Source organism: Meriones unguiculatus, chromosome 10, assembly GCF_030254825.1.
Source record: "Meriones unguiculatus strain TT.TT164.6M chromosome 10, Bangor_MerUng_6.1, whole genome shotgun sequence".
In the NCBI taxonomy this organism is placed as follows: domain Eukaryota; kingdom Metazoa; phylum Chordata; class Mammalia; order Rodentia; family Muridae; genus Meriones; species Meriones unguiculatus.
In genome coordinates this window covers 91587535-91607253 of record NC_083358.1, presented here as the reverse complement: position 1 = coordinate 91607253, position 19719 = coordinate 91587535, and the positions used below count along the sequence as shown (strand labels likewise).

The 19719-nt window shown below is 34.5% G+C and overlaps 1 protein-coding gene across 3 annotated transcripts in view; it reads left to right on the top strand.

The window, feature by feature from the left end:
* The window catches only part of Col11a1 (collagen type XI alpha 1 chain), a 214391-nt gene that overhangs the window by 117348 nt on the left and 77324 nt on the right, over nucleotides 1-19719 (top strand). For all 3 annotated transcript variants that reach the window (XM_060392852.1, XM_060392851.1, XM_060392850.1), the window contains 6 exons: nucleotides 4930-4983; nucleotides 5093-5137; nucleotides 5242-5295; nucleotides 5406-5450; nucleotides 9323-9376; nucleotides 15661-15714. In XM_060392852.1, coding sequence (XP_060248835.1) covers nucleotides 4930-4983; nucleotides 5093-5137; nucleotides 5242-5295; nucleotides 5406-5450; nucleotides 9323-9376; nucleotides 15661-15714 — 306 coding nt within the window. The remainder of the gene's footprint in view (nucleotides 1-4929; nucleotides 4984-5092; nucleotides 5138-5241; nucleotides 5296-5405; nucleotides 5451-9322; nucleotides 9377-15660; nucleotides 15715-19719) is intronic.

Here is a 19719-nt window from a genome sequence, read left to right as displayed (position 1 = left end):
TTTGACAAAATTCAACACCCATTCATGTTTAAAGTATTGGAGAGATCAAGGATACAAGGCACATACCTAAACAAAGTTAAGGCAATATACAGTAAACCGATAGCCAACATCAAACTAAACAGAGAAAAACTTAAAGCAATCCCACTGAAATCAGGGACAAGGCAAGGCTGCCCACTCTCCATATCTCTTCAACATAGTACTAGAAGTCCTTGCTAGAGCAGTAAGACAACTGAAGGAGATCAAGAGCATACAGATCAGAAAGGAAGAAGTCAAAGTATTACTATTCATAGATTCTATGATAGTGTACATGACACATTATACATGATAGTATACATGAGGAGCCCAAATATTCTATGAGAGAACTACTTCAGCTGATAAATACGGACCCTTCATTTTCACATGCTGCTTTTGTTTAACTCTTCCTATCTGTGTCATCTAAACACACATAGTTGCCTTTGGATCTAGGAAACATCTGTGTAATCCGGGATTCTTTTTTAAAAAAATGTATTTCTTACAATTTATTAACTTTATATCCCAATTGTAACTCCTTCTTTTTCTCCTCCCAGTTTCACCATCCCTCCCTCTTCTCCCCTTTCCCCCTTCCCTTGTCCCCTACCATCTGACCCAGCCTATCAAGTTTGCATCCTCTTCCTCCATGGCCTGGCAAGGTTGCCCCTCCAGGAGGAGGTGATTAAAGAGCAGGCCCTTGAGTCAATGTCAGAGACAATCCCTGCTGCCCTTTTTTGGCGACCTAAATGGAGACTGAGCCGCCCATTGGGTATATCTGAGCAGGGTATCTAGGTCCTCTCCATGTATGCATGGTTCTTGGTTGGTGTATCCATCTCCACAGGACCCCCTGGGACCAGATTTGTTGTCTCTATTGGTCTCCTTGTGGAGCTCCTGTTCCCTCATGGTACTTCTATCTCTAAGACTCCCTGCACTCTGCCCAAAGTTTGGCTGGATTTCTCAACACCTGCTTTGATCCCTGCTGGGAGGAGTCTCAAGATTCTTAATGTATTTACAACTTATTAGATCCTTTAAGTCAATAAAAGGGACATTACAGGTTTCAGAATTTGTACATGTTTTTATCTTTTGGGGTTCACAGATTAGTTAACTATTTTTTTCAAATTTCAGTTTGTGATATTGAAATATTTATACATATTTTAATAATTAAAATAGATTTATGAATGCCTGTTTATTTTGGAACATGAACATTTTTCATCTTATAAAAAACTATTTTTTGCTAACCTTGACATACTGACTAATTATTTAGATAGATATACAACTAATATGTAAATGTTAATTAATATTTGGGTAGTTATTTCTTCTCCTTTAAAAACAGGATCTTGCTATATAGTCCATGCTGGCACAGAACTCTCAGCCCTGCTGCTTAAGGCCCCATGTGCGTGATTGACATGCATGCTCCTTCTTAGCTCCTTCTTCTTTTAAGTATGTGTACATACATAAGATGCATTTCTACATTAATCTGTTTTATCTTTTGTATTTTACCCACTAAGCAGAGAAAATATAGCATATTTAGAAAATTCTAACTATGTTACATCTTCAAGCATGTGTTAATAAACTTCATAGATGACCTGTGGATGACAAAATTTTGTTTCCAACATGGAAACATGAGTACCACAGGTTTCACTCATTTTCATATGCAGTGTATATTAGGCTTGCCATTGATTTGGTTTTCAAAATCCATTGATTTCCTTATGTAATAGGATGTATTTTTAAAATGATACAAGCGTAATTGAAATGTTGTTCGGATTGAAAATGTTGGTCATTGCCTTTTATATCTTTCATCTCATATGTGATATGTTGCTCTGGCTCCCATTTACATTCTTTTCAAAAGTTAGAAATTCAGCACAGTTGTGTTTGTAGAGATTCATTTGTTGCACAGCCCAGATCCATAAGCTATCTCTATTTTATGTTGTGAAATCTGTTTACTAAGATGCACAGCAATCATAATGTTCTTTCATTTTTGATTTAAAAATGATAGGAAACAGTCTTAGTATCTTTTGAATGAACACACTGTATCTTTCAAGTTTATATGAAATTATGTATTCCATTTTGCCAGCATCAATTTTCTTATCAACATTCTCTGAATTCTTACTATTAAAATGCAAGAGTTGACAAAAAGAAAATGTTTCATTTCACAGTAAGATGATCCTTTTCTTTATCCTTTAACCTCAATGTGTAGACTATAGGCATCCATGTTTAATGCTAGTTTTCTTCATAACTCCAATATTTAACTTATCTTAACTATGATAAGAACATTAGACATCTACTTTAAAACAAAAAGCAGTGATAGTCACATGAGATATCAAAGAAAGCATTAACTATTTTGTTATATGGGAGCTAGTGAAGTTTTAACAGACATTGATATTTCATGAAAAATCAACTTTGTCTCCTAAACTGTACATACTTTAAGACCGTTAGTTAAACACTCATTTCTATAATGTCTTCAGAGCAAAATGAGCTAAATGTAATAAAGATGTAATAAAAGATGACAGTTGTGTCAGAACCTGAGACCTATCATAAAGTAGAATAGTTTTATACTTAAACATCATACAAAATAATTTTGCAAGTTTTTTTTAATTTAATTGCCATGTAATTTCAGCACTAAGTTGTAACCTGTCTTTTAATTTACTGTTTTCTGTGTGTGTTTTATTAATTTAAAGGTAATGTTTACTTGAATGTGCATTGTGTACTTTGTTGACAACATATTACATAAAAAATTGGTGTGTAGAGCATTTTTCTTGGTTTTCCCACATACTATGTTAAAAAAATAATTAAAAAAGGAAATCCTTTCAGTGGACTAGACAAAGGAGATTGGGGGGGAGATGAAGGAAGGATGAGAGTGGGAGGAGTTGAGAGATGGGGTTTCACTGCGGGAATATAATGATTAAACTGTGAAAAAAAATTAAAATTAACATTAAAAAGGAAATCAATATTAATCACAATTTCCTTAATACTTTATTTGTAAATAAGGTAGTTATTTATTTTAGTCAGAGCAAACATTTGTTTATGTATAAGTAATGCAATCGATTTCTATTCCAGGCCATATTTCCATGTTAAAATTTTAGGCACAAATCAACTAACAGAGATGACTTCCTCTGATTCTGAAGACAAAGATAGTGAAGGTTTCAAATTCCTTCAAATAGTTATATACCGAGCTTTTCTCTCCATTTTAAACTTAACTATTTCTTCTCAAGTTAATCATAAATTACTGTATAGTCAACACAAAATATACTGAAAATCTAATCATACAAGCAATATAGTGTATCCTTCAGATCATTATTTGACTCTGTGTTGAAATGGAACATCAATACACTTTTCTTGACTAGCTTGATCACTAAATATGAAATATTTACTACATTCTTTCGCCACCTTCTGCACATGACCATTACAGGTGACTGTTCATTCATAAATTCGAGCTCCAAACTTTTCTCCATTATTAAGAATAGGTCAACTGAAGAGTCAGTGCTCTAATTTCTAAGTCTTTAGCTGAGTGTTTCTCAGATTCAGTAAGTTTGGAGGGCTACTCAAATTTTGTATTTTTAAGAATATTGCAGTTTATTCTGATATATATGGGACATTTATCATGTTGAGGACATTATTTTGAGGAGAAGTCACTTCAAAGATGTTGATTTAAAACATAAAGACAAAGAAGTCCAAGACTGTTGCTGTGCCCCCCTTAATGCGTGGAGATGAATATAAATGGTAAAAGTCTCATTATTTTCTCAAATTAGGCATCTTGCACAACAATATTTTATTTCATCCATACAAATGGTTTAAGCAAGAAATATAGATACTTGAAAACTCTCTCCTCCACCATTTATAGGGAGATATTTAGAAAATTTATAGAAAAGAATTTGAAATTCTATATTCTCTGTTTCTTTATTTAATAAAGACATAAGCCTGCTTGGATAGTGGTCAAAGAAATGTCTGAGAAGATAAAAGTCTGGGCATAAGCCCAAGATAAAATGGGGGATTTTATTATTGGGACTTAAGCTATGTTTCACTAGTAAAATATAGCCATTTATATTAAGTGCACTTATGGGCTTATTACATTTTTAAACATTGTTTATTATCTAATATTATCACTTATACCCCACATTTTTTATAGATGAACGTTGAATTTCTCTTTTTCCACTCTCCCACAAACTTCCAAGTACTAAGACATATTTATAGATCATTACCCTCTTTTGCAACAAGAACAAAAAATAAACTCAAAGAGGAGAAGACATGCTTTTACTCTACTGCAATAGTTCTTGAGAGGCATAAGATGTGACTGTAGGTCTTTGTTATTGTAAACACAGCACTTTGTGTCTGACTTATGCGATTAAGAAAATGTGATCGTATTCAAAACCAGTTAGAAAGGTAAATAAAGCTTTATAGTGTGTATGATGTTATAGAATTTAAAATAAAATTATTGAAAGGATATTTGTATAAATATATTAACATTAAATAAGGACACATTTTATATTGTAACTACTCTTTATGAAAATATAATGTTTCTTTAGTATTGGAGCAAATGTATGGACTATTAAATTAAAATCTATTTTTTATAAAATATTCTTAAACTTCTATTTAATAATAAAAGGTACAGTGAATTCTTTAGTACTTTAGTTTTAAATTTAAATACTAATTTTTCTTCTTATCAATTCATGCTTCCAGGCTTTCAGACTCCACTGTAAGTTCACTTTCAAATGCAAGAAGGGTCTTTGTGTAATGACTTAAAAACTCATTATTTTTTAAAGATCATGGTTTTTGTCATGAGCATCCAAAGCAAGCACCTACTTTTTACTTAAACGCTACCGTCCGTGACCAAATCAATGTAATCGTTTGCAAAATAACTGGAGCTTGTGGCATGAAAATTGTAATAATCATATTTTTTGATAATTATTTTTATTTTTTCAGGGTTCCACTGGATTTCCTGGATTTCCAGGTGCTAACGGCGAGAAAGGTGCTCGGGTACGGCGCATATGTATATTGTCCAGAGCTGCATGAGTCTTTGTTTCTTAACCCTATTTACCGTGACATACTTATTTCACATTTAAACTCTTCGGGCTGTCTTTCTTAGGGTGTCGCTGGCAAACCAGGCCCCCGAGGTCAACGTGGTCCAACGGTGGGTACTTTGTTTTATACAGTGACTTCCATTTTGATATTAGTTTTCCACGTTTGTTTTCAGATTTGCTTGGCATTGGGTCAGTGTTCTGTTCTCTTCTGCAGGGTCCTCGCGGTTCCAGAGGCGCCAGAGGTCCCACGGGAAAACCTGGGCCAAAGGTATCATCCAAACTTACTCTGATTTGTGTCGCAAATCCATCTTGAGAAGTGCTGAGAAAAGGAATCAACTTAGAGTTTGTTTTCATGCTTTTCTTTTCTTTTGTTGCCAGGGTACTTCGGGTGGTGATGGCCCTCCTGGCCCTCCAGGTGAAAGAGTACGTATGGCCTAGCCAATTAATGCACAAACTTTTCTAAGCCTTTAAATTCTGCAGAAGAGTACGTGTGTATACAGACACATGCATGCATTCACCTAGACATTCTTACTCTTTAAAATTCCTCTCCCCTGCCAATGTAAAACCTTACAAGGTGAGGTGCAAACAATTTTTATAGAAATGAGTGAGATACTGTGCATAATTTGCCTGAGGTATTACTCTTACTCCATTCTAAATACAGTTGTTATTTGAAATGTACCTTGATCCTTATGCTTTCTCTTGTTTTCCATATTAGTGAATAATGTGTTGCTGGGGCTGGCAGTAACATTGTGTTGGTAAAATGCAAGTACCAAGTAGCCATTAAGTCACAATCAATGGGCATTCCAGGCGAGATAAAACATCTATTCCAGTAAATAAAAAAAAAAAAAAAAAAACTATTTAGTAAATTGATTTTCAGCTGATATAAAATAAAGCCAAATACAGAGGAGCAACCAAGACCTTTGTTTGGCTGTTTTGGCAAGAGACGAAACATTAATTTTCATTACTTGAAAGCAATTGTCTTCCAAGAATTTTGAATTTAAATGTTCGTATCACATCAAAAGAAATCATAATCAGTCTTAGTTTTCTTTTATAATGACATCCTGTATTATTAACTATGGTTATGTCGTTTTGTAGGTATCTTATGCTTGAGATGTGTAGTTATGTTTGTGTGTAGTTGGGCATCAGTGTATGTGAATGAGGGTGTATGCATGGAAATTAGAGGACAATTTCTGATATGGGTTCTTCCTTCCCCCATTTTTTTTTGAGACATGTTCTCTTTATTGTTTTTTCTATCCAGTGTGCTGGGCTGTTTGGCCCAGGATTCATCTGCCTGTACTTCCCATTTCCCGGTGGGAATGGTGAGACTACAGACACAGACACCGTATTGAGCTTTTTTTTATAAAAGGGATTCTGAGTTTCAAATTTTGTGTTTGTGCCATCTCCCCAGCCCATCATTTTCTGTATATTTTTATATGGAACTGGAAAGTTAGTGTCTCATGAGGGGAAAACAGGCACATCTGAAATGGAGAACTGGGAACTGAGCATGAGAATTTGAATTTCTAAATTAAAATCTCAAGCGAAATTTATTTTCTCTGTGTAACAAAACAGTAGATTAGAAGAAAAATACATATTCAATTAACGTTTCTTCATGGCCCGACTCATATTTAATTAAATTACTCCCTACATGTTTTTCTCTCTATGTGAGCTATTTCTAAATCAAGTCCATTCATCTCATACATTTTGAATTCGTAAATAATGTATATTTTGATATATTTTATAGTTCAACATTGTTCATAAAAATATGTAGTTAATTTAAATGGGTGAATCATTAAATTAATAGGACAGTTTAACAAGCCATGGGACAACTGAGTTTTATTATGCTTTAAAGCACCAATGAAAGTACATCTTGATATGTAAGACAGAATGACTGACCAACCTGAGTACTTGGGAGATGGCATCAAGAGTTGGGGCTGTGTACTTTGAAGATCAGAGGGAGGGTGTTCTATTAGTTTGTTTGCTTCACTTTGTTTTCTTTTCTTTTTGTAGAATAGAGTAAGATAATAAATTTGTGCATTTATTCAGTTTCTACATAGGGAGAAAATATTATTCCTTTTATATGGGGTAAATGGTATACATATTCATATTATCTCTCCGTTTTCTGACAGGAATTTCAAATATAATTCATTTTTTTTAGTATTGATAAACACATGTTATTCTAGTTTTTAAATTTTAATAACTTAATATTTTATTATTAAACTATTCTCTTAATTTTTAGTTAGCATGTAAAGTATTAAGTCTACTTGTAACTTTTCAAAACATAGTTTTTGTGGTTGTTGTTGTTGACCTAACTTCCTTTATCCATACCTCCCTTTCCTACCTTGTACCTTTCCACACATAGGAGCATCTTATTTATTTATTTAGTCACAAGTGTTGTGCAACCCATTCCTCACCTTCTGTTTTTCACCTGGTATGGTCCTAAGTTGCTAGTCCTGAGTACATGCACAAGAGAGTGACAAGAAGTGGGCTCTAGCAAGTAAATAGGTTGTGTGCATGTGTGTGTTTGCGTGTGTGCATCTGTGTATTACTAATTATAGAAGAGTTCAGGAATTGAAATGGAGTGGGGGAAATGTGAGAAGTTGGAGGGGGAATAGGGAAGCTAAAATGTTGTAGATACAATAGTAGCGGATGATTCACAAATAATTATAAAGTGAATAAAATATTTAGTCTTATAATGAATTGTTATCAAAAATTTAGCTCAGTGTTTGTCAGTTTCATATCATTACTTTTTAACTTCATGAATACACTGAATTTTTCAATTTTAATATAGATTCTGGCAATAAGAAAAGTTTATACTTGTTTGTGATGTAACATTGGATTAAAATGCTATTGAAAGTTACTTTAAGAAGACAAAATTGATAACATAAAAAGTAAAGTATATTGAAGACCCATTTCAATAAGTTGTTTTCTTGCTTTGGAAACAGTAAGTTTAATATTGATCTTATTTCACAAGACATTTCATATATATTATGTCCCATTTTGTATGTCTTCCTTTTATAGATATAATTCTGTGTTTAGCAAATACAGGCTTAACTTTTACCAATCCATTTTTTTATACCAAAACAATCACTACCACTGCATGGACTTCATCCATTTTAAAGATAAGTAAATAAGAACCTGAATAATATAACCAATTAAGTATCAAGGTAGGAATGGTATTATAAATGCATATCAGGGTAGAAGGTTAATAGCAATAACCATAGAGTAAATTTCATCTTGTCTACAAAAGAGTCTAACGCAGGGAACAGAGCTGACAAATGAAAGAATTATTGCCACAGCATACTTGGTAGGGCTAGGGGTGTCTTGACATTTTAGTGAACAACTATGCTTCCTGTTCACTGTATCTTATTAGAGACACATCTTGTTTAAAGTCCATTGCAGGTTTTCCTTTGGAGGTTTATTGATCTTAGGTTTAATATCTTCATAAATGTTTCCAGCCAAAATTAAAAGTATAAATACCGTGTAACTTCTCAATACAGATGGCTATGCTCTACTTTTACTTAATGATTTTTAATTACTTAAGTTTGTTCTTAGAGAAGTTCACATATATATATACAAGGCATACAGACCCTTTTTCCACAGTTCTCCTCCCACTTCCCTTCCACCACTGTTTATTATCTCATTCTCCGCACAGATCTTCCTCACACTGTTATGTCTATGTTTAACTTTGTGACCAGCTGAGATCATCTAGGGTTCTCTATGTGGCTGACCCTTGGTGTGAACTGTCTGTTTGAGCTTAGTGGTCTCAGAAGTAGGTGCAGTGTAAAGACAGTCTATCCTAATATCTAAGTTCTATCCATTGTCAATAGTTCAGTGAACTATAGAGTCACCACGTGAGCTCACCAGACTCTCATGACTGACTTGATATGGCCAGTATCATTCGTACCTGTTCAGGTGACCACGCTTGTTTATGTATGGCTACCATCTTTGTAATGAGTCTACTCCCTGCGCTCTCTTCCTCCCTATTGCCTGAGCCTTTGAGGTGGATGCGTACATGCGTACATGGGGTATATCTTTAGATATTAGCGTTTTATATGAACTCTAAACATTCCCTTTGCTCTTAAGGTAGGAACATTGGTATGGTGTGCAGTTTCCTATAGTTAAAAATTATTTCACTTGTAGGTTAGACTGGTCACACTGCTATATTGCCATGCCTTCTTGACTAAGATGGGAAATTCATCCTTCCACTGTTTTGTATGAAGAAATGAAGCTCAAAGCACAAACACATATCCTTGAATACCTGTTGTTAAATTTTCTCTAATGCTTTTTATTCCCAGGGCCCTCAAGGACCTCAGGGTCCAGTTGGATTCCCTGGACCAAAAGGCCCTCCTGTAAGTGTAACATTCTCTTTTGCTTTGTTAGATAATATTTCAGTGCTTGATAGTCATAGCTTACAATTTTAATACTTCAAAATGTAAATTTTGTAAGACACCTTTATAAAATAATATTTTAATTAAAACATTAAAGAATTCATTTTTAGTGTTTTAACTTCATACATGTTTTTGGAACATAATTTAAATGTCTCTTGTTAAGCAACATATGAAATAAAAAATAGAAGAGTATAATTACTATTTCTCAATCACCCTTAAAATCAATACATTGAGTGAGCTATCCCAGAAGCAGAAATATGCACACGGTATATACTCACTCATATAGACGTATAATATAGGATAAACCTACTAAAATCTGTACACCTAAAGAAACTAATCAAGCGGGAGGTCTCTTGCCAAAATGCTCAGTTCCTATCCATAAAAGCAAAGAGGCTGGACATCAGAAGAAGGAGAAAAGAGGGAACAAGTCAGGAGCCTGATATAGGACCTCTGAAAATCTTTGCCCTGCAGACTATCAATGTAGATACTGAGACTTATAGGCAACCTTTGGGCAGAGTGCAGGGAATCTTAGGAAAGAAGTGGGAAACAGTAAGATCTGGAGAGGACAGGAACTCCATAAGGAGAGAAACAGAACCAAAATATCTGAGCACAGGGGTCTTTCCTGAGACTGATACTCCAACCAAGGTCTATGCATGGAGATAACCTAAGACCCCTGCACAGATGTAGATCATGGCAGTTCAGTATCCAAGTGGGTTACATAGTAATGGGGACAGGGACTGTCTCTGACATCTGATGGGCCTGCTCTTTGATCACCTCCTAATGAGGGGGAATCAGCATTACCAGGCCACAGAAGAGGACAATGTAGCCACTCCTGATGAGACCTAATTGACTAGGATCAGAAGGAAGGAAAAGAAGACCTCCCCTATCAGTGGACTTAGGGAGGGGCATGCAGGCAGAGGGTGGAGGAAGGGAGGGATTGAGATGGGAGGAGGGAGGGAACCCTGGGGGGATACAAAGTGAGTAAAGTGTGGGTGGCCTGAAGTCACTACCTAGACTACTACCTCTAGTACAGAGGTCTTTCCACTTCCGCCTTCTGATTGCTAGGATTAAAGACATGTACATTAAAGACATGCTTGGCTTCAGTAGATTCTTAGAATTCTTTATAAAATTTTCTCAGTTCAGTGCAGTTTAAATGTTATCATTATTATTCCTCACAAAGTTACTGAAAATTCTTTGTTTTCAAACTTAAATACTTAAGGGACTATCAGGTAGGATCAGTTCAGTTGTTTTCTGTCTCTCTGTCTGTCTGTCTGTGACTCTTAATGTGAGTTATAATGAATTTATGCACCTGCCTGGTGCAGAGGTTATCAGTTATAATTCTGTCCCCAGCAGCAGCAGCACTTGGAACATTGGAACATCAAGATCTACTCTACTTAAATAAAAAATCAGGAAAGAGGCCCTAGCCATGGTTTAACAGCCTTTTCACACTATCTGACCAAGGCTAATGTTTATAAACCATTCCTATAGTCTAGGCTAGACAGGTTCTTCTCAGAGTTTAGCATTTGCATAAGTCATTCTGATAAATTACTCGTCTTGAAATACCAACATAAATGAAATGTCTGCTATAGACAACTTTTCTTAACCTTTTGTAATAATTTTAGGAGGTGCTTAGAATGTGTTGTTTATTATTATTTATTACAATTTATTCACTTTGTATCCTGGCTGTAGCCCCCTCCATCGTCTCCTCCTGGTTCCATCCTCCTTCTTCCCCCTTATGTCCCTCCCTTAGTCAACTGATAGGGCAGGACCTCCTCGCTTACTATCTGACCCTAGCCTATAAGGTCTCAGCAGGACTGTCTGGATCCTCTTTCTCTGTGGCTTAGTAAAGCCACCTCACCAGGGGTAGGTAATCAAAGAGCAGGCAACCAAGTTCATGCCAGAAACTACTCCTGTTCCTCTAACTAGAAAACCCTAATGGAAACTGATCTGTCCATGGGGTACATCTGAACAAAGGATCTAGGTCCTCTCCATGCATCGTCCTTGGTTGATTTATCAGTTAGAATGTGTTTTAAGACCAAACTATTCTTCTTATTATTTAAAATGCGTCAAGAAATAATTTCATATGTCCTCAAAGTTGAAGATCAGTTCAAATAGCTGACATTAAAATAGAATGTTACTACTGCCTCTGTATAAAATTTTTACATGCATTTGTTTGAATGAATAATAATCTCTATGTAAAGTTTCACATTAAAGTTGAAATCATAGCTCCTAATTTGCACATTCATACTTTTGTGAACATTTTCAATAAGGGTTTTGGTATCATGTATTTAGATAATTTTCTCCCAAATAATCCAATAAAGCATTTAGTATTTTCATAAATTTTTATTCATTTGCATTATAACAATCTGCCCTTGTAATATAAGTTTGTTTTTAAACAAAGCTATTGGACTCATTTTTTTTAGATCATTTTAGTCTTCTCTTCCTTGTGCTTTTTAGTAAGCTTTGAGTAATTGCTCATGTACTAACATTCTTTATAATAAGGTATGAGACTTACAGTAATGAGCTGTACTTGAGAAGTGTGCCCAGGTTGATTGGAGAGATGTCACTTTATGAAGAATTATTATATACTTTTTTCTGACAAATATTAACTCTTGATATAAAAGTTTCTGCCATATTTTTGGCATTATTGTATAACTTTTGGCAAAATAAAATACTGACATACAGTATTGAAATTGAGAGATGGAACTAACTAAAATTATTTCACTTTGAATTTTAAAATTAGGTAAAAAAAATACACATATTCAGCATTTGGAATGTTTTGTTTGGAATCTGTAAATTTCAAACCATTTTTAGGCTTTTGTTTCTTTTTTTTTTTGAGGTTTGTTTTTGGTTGTTTTTCCTTCCTTCCTTTTTTCCGTCCTTCCTTCATTTCTTTCTTCCTTCTTTTTTTCCTTTCTTCTTTTTCCCTTCCTTCCTTCTTTCTCACTCTCTCCTTCTCTTCCTTTCTCCTCCCTTGTCTCTTTCTTTCTGGATATTGTCTCAACATTCAAATGAAGGCTCTGTTAGACTCCTGGCTTCCCTCTTGTCTTTGTCTCAAAATATTGGAATTCTAGGCTGAGAATCAATGCAACACAGCTGTCTAATATCAATATTACCACGTTTCTGTACCATATAGTTACCTAATTTAAGAAAAAGATTAAAATTTGTAACATGACTATCATGAGGGAAATTCTATTTTTAGTTGAATCCAAACTCAGGGTCAATTAGAAGGAAGGAAAGATCTTTAAGCAATTACTTGTGTTATCACAGAGTCCCTTGATGAATATGCAAAGCTTTATGTAGATGAGGTTGTTCATTCATTCCTCTTCCAAATATATTGAAGTAGCAGCCACTTTTGATGAACAAAATATTATTTTAAAATCAGTGTCATGAGTCTGCTGGAAAATTAGTTAGCTTTATTTTGTTAATTAGTAGTGTAGAGTAAAACTCTACACTAATTTCGTATTAATTACAAAAATTTGAAATTTATACTGAATTCAAGGAACAGCCTGATGATATTGCTCTTTGTCCCATTAACTGTACTCCTCAGAACCTCTAGGAACTCTATTAAAAGTCACTATGACTCCAAGATAGCATCGTTTAGATTTAAGATCACTATTTCAAAGGATGATCATTTTGCTAATTTAGGTATAATTTTTACCATTAAGGAGCAAGCTACTTACTGCTTACATTCAGGTGTGTTAAGAAACGTGTAGGTCTCACAATGATCACTATGCACATATTTGATGACATTTTAATATCCTGGGGGAAGAAGCCAGGTATATGTATTAAATCCTTCAACTAAAATCCTTTTAGTCTGTCTTCAGATTTATAACACATTTACCCTATCTGTGTTAAAACAGTAGCAGTAGATGAAATGTTTTAGTTTTTTTGTTTGTTTTGCAAATCTGAATCTATGTCAATTTATTAGCAATTAACTATGTGTTTCTGTGTTTTTCTAAGCTGTGGGCAAAGGTGCATACTTTAGTTCTATATACCTAATGGCTATTGAAGAGATAACTAATTGTGGGAACTAGAAAAGATCATCCTGAGTGAGGTAACCCAGAAACAGAAAAGATACATATGATATATACTCACTCATAAGTGGATATTAGCCATATAATATAGGATAAACATGCTAAAATCTATAATCCTAAAGAAGCTAAACAACAAAGAGGGCCCTAGGGAAGATGCTTAATCCTCATTGAGAAGGGCAAAAAAGGATAGACATTGGAAGTAAGAGAAGACAAGGAACAGAACAGGAGCTTTCCACAGAGGACCCTTAAAGACTCTACCCACCAGGGTATCAAAGGAGATACTGAGCCTCACAGCCAAACTTTGGGCAGAGTGCAGGAAACCTTACAGAAGAAGAGGGAGATAGAAAGACCTGGAGGGGAAAGAAACTCCACAAGGAGAGCAACAAAAGCAAATTACCAGGGCCCAGGGGATCCTGCAGAGACCAATACTGCAACCAAGGACCATGCATGGAGAGGACCTAGACCCCCTGTTCACAGGAAGCCCATAGGCTGCTCAGTTTCCAAGTGGGTTCCCTAGTAAGGTATAGTGGCTGTCTCTGACATAAACTCAGTGGCTGGCTCTTTGATCACCTCTTCCTGGGGGGGTGTAGCCTTGCCAGGCCACAGAGAAAGATGATGCTGCGCCAGCCTCGATGAGACATGATAGGCTAGGGTCAGATAGAAGGGGATGAGATCCTTCCCTATGAGGGGACTAAGGAAAGAGTATGGGGGAAGGAAAGGGAGGGTGGGCGGTAATGAGAGGAAACAAGAAAGAGGGCTGTAGAGGGGATACAAAGTAAATAAACTGTAATAAATAAATATATAAATTAAATTTATAAAATTAATAATAATATAAGTTATTTTATAGCTTATAAGTTATTTTATAACTACCCATTTTTGCCTTGTGGAGGGGTCGACAGTGGTATCACCATGCTGATCTCAAACAGCAATAAAAACACTCAGCAAGCCTTCCTCACAGGAACTAGCTAAAGCTGGTAATTCACACAGCATCTTTTGTGTTGAAATGGAAGGGATCAGGTTCCAGAAATTTTGGGGGGCACTGATACAAACACTCCTGAAGCAAGCCAGCCACACTGCTACTATTTTCATCAAAATTGAAGAAAAACACCCATGAAACTATATTTTGAGTCCAAGCTTTTGTTCAAACTGGCTCCTTAACAGCATATATAATATATTATATTAGCATATATAAAAATAGAACTTTGAAGAGAGCATTATCTAAGTAATTAACAGTAGCAAGGGGTGGTGCGCCAGTCATTAAATATACCTTGATTAAAATGGCTGTCTATCTGCATTTTTTCAGAATAGAGAGAATGTGTTTATGCACCTATTAAATATGTTTTGAAAAATGAGCAGATGCTTGAATGGCTTCTGAGGGTTATAGCCTATGAGATTGTTGAAAGCAGCAGTCAATCTCTGTTAAGTATTTAGAACGTAGGATCCTTACATAGCTATGCTTTTTAAAAACTTTTATTGACTCTGCAAAGTTGCATTTTCTAAGTACTTAGTTAATTCATTTTTTTTCTTCAGACATGTCAAACAGCCCCTTTTGCAAAAAGCAGGAATGTAGTAAAATTTTTTTCTTGTTTTCATAAGTATTTTGCATCTTAGAGAATATGTCAGAAAATTTAGAGAAACACTTAATTCCTGACGACTTCTAGAAATGAACATTGCTGTTTTTCATTTACTTGAAGCAGCTTGACAGGCAAAATGGCAATGTTTTTACAAGCTGGCATTTCTTTCTCGTTTTGTCAGAAATCTGATGGCCACTAGAGGACACTAGCTTTCTCTTTTATCTACATTTCATTTACTTTGAATTCAATTGTGAACAGATCGCTAAAATAGAAAAGAGATAATGCACGTTTTATTTCCAAGCACTGGATAACTAATGTTTCTGGCTAAAGTAAAATTACAAACATATGCATATATGTTTTAAAATTCATAAAAGGTGCATATGAATAAATTCATCGAAATGCAAGGTACCCTGAATATAGTTCTGCCGAGTTCCCATTGTCTGTTTCTTATAAGGAGGCAATTCACAAGTAAGTTCATATAAAATCACCTCGTATTTAAAAAAAAAAAGAAAAAAACTATGCAAATGCGATTTTCTATAAAATGCAAGATGGTGATCTAACTTGTTACCCTTGGGCTGCAACATCCCGTGAGAAGTATTTATGAGACTTGAATATTTAATGTTTGTTTTTTCAGGGTCCTGCTGGGAAGGATGGACTACCAGGACACCCTGGACAGCGTGGAGAAACTGTTAGTGATTATTATTATCATTATTGTTGCTGTTGTTTTGAATTTAATTTTTTTTTATCTCTCAGAAAACATAACTTCACAAAGGCCTGTATTATTATTAACAGTTAACTTACCAGTTGAAAACTGGTGGACTGAATAGCTTTCTTTCTTTTCTGTTCTCTCTCTTGCTGTACTGACACGATTAACTTTATTTGAATTTAGTAATGTAATATCCCACTCACTTTTATTGTAGTCTACCCATCTCCACTGTAATTAACTCTTTTATCTTCTTTCTGCTTTTACTGTCTTTTTTCCTTTTATTGGAAATAGATTCTTTCCTTACACAATGTATCCTGATTATAGTTATGCCATACTCTATTCCTCCTACTTCCTTCCTACCTCCTCTCCCCTCCAGATCAACCCCCTTTCTGTTTCTCATTAAAAAAAGAATAGGCATCTAAGAGATAACAATCAAACAAAACATCACATAGAGGCTGGACAAGACAAGTCAACAGAAAGAAAAGAGCCCCAAGAGCAGGCACAAGAATCAGAGACCCACTGGTTTATTTACTCAGGAGTCCTATTATAACATGTATGCAGAGGACCTGGTACAGACCTGTACAGACACTGTGCTTGCTGCTTCAGTCTCTGTGAGCTCATATGTATCTGGCTTAGTTGATTCATAGGATCTTGGTCTCCTGGTGTTTCATGGAGACCTCCCATTTAGACTTGTCACGTAATGTCTTTTCCTCCATCTGTTCCAATTTTCTGTTTTTGTGCCTCTTAGCAAAATGTTTTAGCAAACACTTAAATAGACTCAAGTTTTGACCTTATCAAGTTCACTTGAAAAACTAGGATGCTTGTTATTATGATCATTGTTGCTACCAGCATTCTACGAATGAGCTAACCAAGATGATCTCATATGTGATATACTGCGACAAGGTAGCCATTTGTACTCATGCACTAACATCTGTTTATGGATCCATCCACCCATTCCCCTCAGTGCTCATTGATCTAAGGGAAATACACTCTCATAAGCCACATACATAAAGGAATATGCTTCTACCAGACTTACAGGATGAGATATTTTCTGAAATGAGAACTGTAAGGAAATAATAAACTTCAAAATATGCCTCATGTCTAATAGGAAATTGTAAGTTGAGATTTGCATTCGATTTGTAAAATCTGTGGGGAATACAACCATAAACTAATTAAATGGCTCTCCTTATGTTAGAATTCATGAGCTGAGGGAAAGTAACGGTCCCTTGGTGGACTGATATGTTTGCTTAATTGCTTATGTTGCTACTCTTAAACTCCATGTATGCCTAACTGAGTGGGTTGTTATTCTAATCAGGAATCTTCATCGTTGAACATGGTTCCTTGGAATCAATGATTGGATATAACAGTTAATTTTATTTACCTTTAACTATTTTGTAGAAAACCACATTACTGCATTCTTCCAGCATCAGAACATATTTAGAACTGTATGCCATTACATTGTAAAAAATTATGAACTGTTACTAGTTTTCTGCAGCTCCATCATAAGCAGTCTAATTCTGTCTTGCTTCCCACAATAAAACTAGTGAATTAAAAAAATCTTAGTCTTACCTGAAACATTCTGAATTTTCCAAAAGCAAATCAAGAAATACATACTGGGTCCACAGAATAAAATTTACTTTTGGAAATGATATCTAAATGATCTCTAAAAATAATACTCACTCAAATTTCCAAAGATATTCTTACTCAAATCTTCCAGCCAACAGTTGAACCAGAATCACGGACCTCCTTAGAACAACTCTAGAATACTTCCAAATTGTCTTTTGAAGAATCAATTACTAGAGAGTTAATAATTAAAATCCCACTCATTTTTAAAATAAAACTCCACCCATTTCTGAATTTAGTCAAAATTGGAAGTGTGAGTATGATGAAAATATATTGTATGAAATTCTCATAAGAATTAATTTAAAAAGTATTTACTTCTTTAAAAGAAAGCATATACTATAAAGCATTAAAATGTAAAAAAATGAAAAAACAACATTTTTAGGAAGTTTATCCAGAAGTTTCTCACAGACAGACATAATTAATTTTGAAAAATTGTATCATGATTTTCACTTTTAAGAGACCAGTGAATAAGCTAGAGCTAGGAATTAAATGTTTTATTTTTCAACTTATTTTGTTTCCAAGAATTCAAAGTTATCCCATAGAAGAGTCAGAATCTAGACTGGTTATTCTTCATTGTGTCTGTTTTTCTTATTTCAAACAGAAATTTATTATTATTATTTATTTGTAGTTCATCTCTAGTCATAATCCTTCAAAATACATTTTTATGTCTCTTATTTTGAAGCCTCCCTTTTTTTGGTGGTGGTGTTGCCCTATAAAAACTACAAATAGTTTTTTATATTTTAAACACACACACCAAAAAACATAGATTTATGTGAGGGAAGCTGTGAAATACAGTATTGACCATAAAATGAATTTAGTTCATTTTATGTTTTATTGGGAATTACAACAGATTTTCTAATTACTCATTAATGAATGAAATTGATTTCCATTCTCAAAAATTTTGGAAAATATTAATTTAATGTAAAATATTCAAAAATTAAAACATATGCAGTCTCATAGTACAGCAATATGAAGTAAGAAAATTCCACTCTGAACTGTAATAATTTTGCTAACTTTATTTACATGAACTTGATGTCAAATCCATTTGATATTTGCACATGCTCTGAATATTTTATATAGGCAGGCATATGGACAGTACTATCATCCAGTTCTCTCTAAAGTCATTGTTTATACTTCTGAGCTAACAGTCGTGTGGCTATTTGTAAGTAAGTTTTCAAATTTTCACTTTTTCCTCAATGGAACAGTGACTTTAATCAATTCATTTTAATCAGGTGTTACTCTGTCCATTTTGTGCACCTATTATGTTCATGCAGTTACTGAGACAATGCCTTTTAAATATGTTATATATTTTTTAAAGTTCAGAAATGCATTTTCCCCTTCAAATAAAACATAATTGTTCAAAAGTTTGGAGGGGGTGATTCAGACCTAAGGAATGGGTAAATTTAAAAAGCAGCATAGGCTGTTTAAGAGAGAGAAAGGCAAGATCAATGTATTTCAAACCTAGGACAATTTCCAAAGAAAGGCCATACTGAAATAGCTGCCTAATATGAAACCGTGTAGAAATTTTTCATTGATATGGGTTAACATATGTATAGATACAGTCCAGCTGATTAGATTTGGTGACTGTAGATGGTGATTCTGAGTAATCTGGACAAGTGAGTGAACCTGAAGTTGTCAAGGAAAGAATTGGATATATCTTAAATGCCTCTTTGGGCAGTCAAGAGAAGAAGATCATATGTTAAATACTTTTTCACATGGTTCAGCAGGCTGAATGTGGAGACTGAAAGAATCCTTGGAACTGAAGGCGCTTTTGTAATAAAATTAGTATCTAAAGCATCCATGTACCATACAGGAGGAAAATTGCTAGAGAATCACAGCCAGTGATCTATTTCATGCAAAGATTGAAATGGCACCAGACATTATTGGCAAAGTCCAGTTTAGACCTAATGATTAAAGCCAGGATTCTGCACAAGTCAACGATTTATAAATAGTACAGGCAGATGTGAGGGCTTACCAGTATGGCATATATAATTGCAGCAATAGAAGTTTTGACATAATCCAGGAAGTATTATGTATATGTTCCTACATGTATACATTTATATACACATATATACTATGTGCACAAATAGAAACTGATTGAGGTGAGCACCGAATCAGGTTTTGGGAATATGTTCTGGAATCTGCATTTCTCCAGGTGCATGGAGATGTGTATTTACATGTGAATGTATCAAAGCATATAGTCTGGTCATAGATTTTCAAACTCACTAGCTGCCTCAAAGTTTAAATTATATGATACTAAACAATTTATCTGATATTTTTTTCCAAAATAACTTCATTTTAATGTTGAAGAGTGTGGCACAAGTTGAAGTCTTATAGTTTTAAGTCAAATATTAAAAAAGGAGA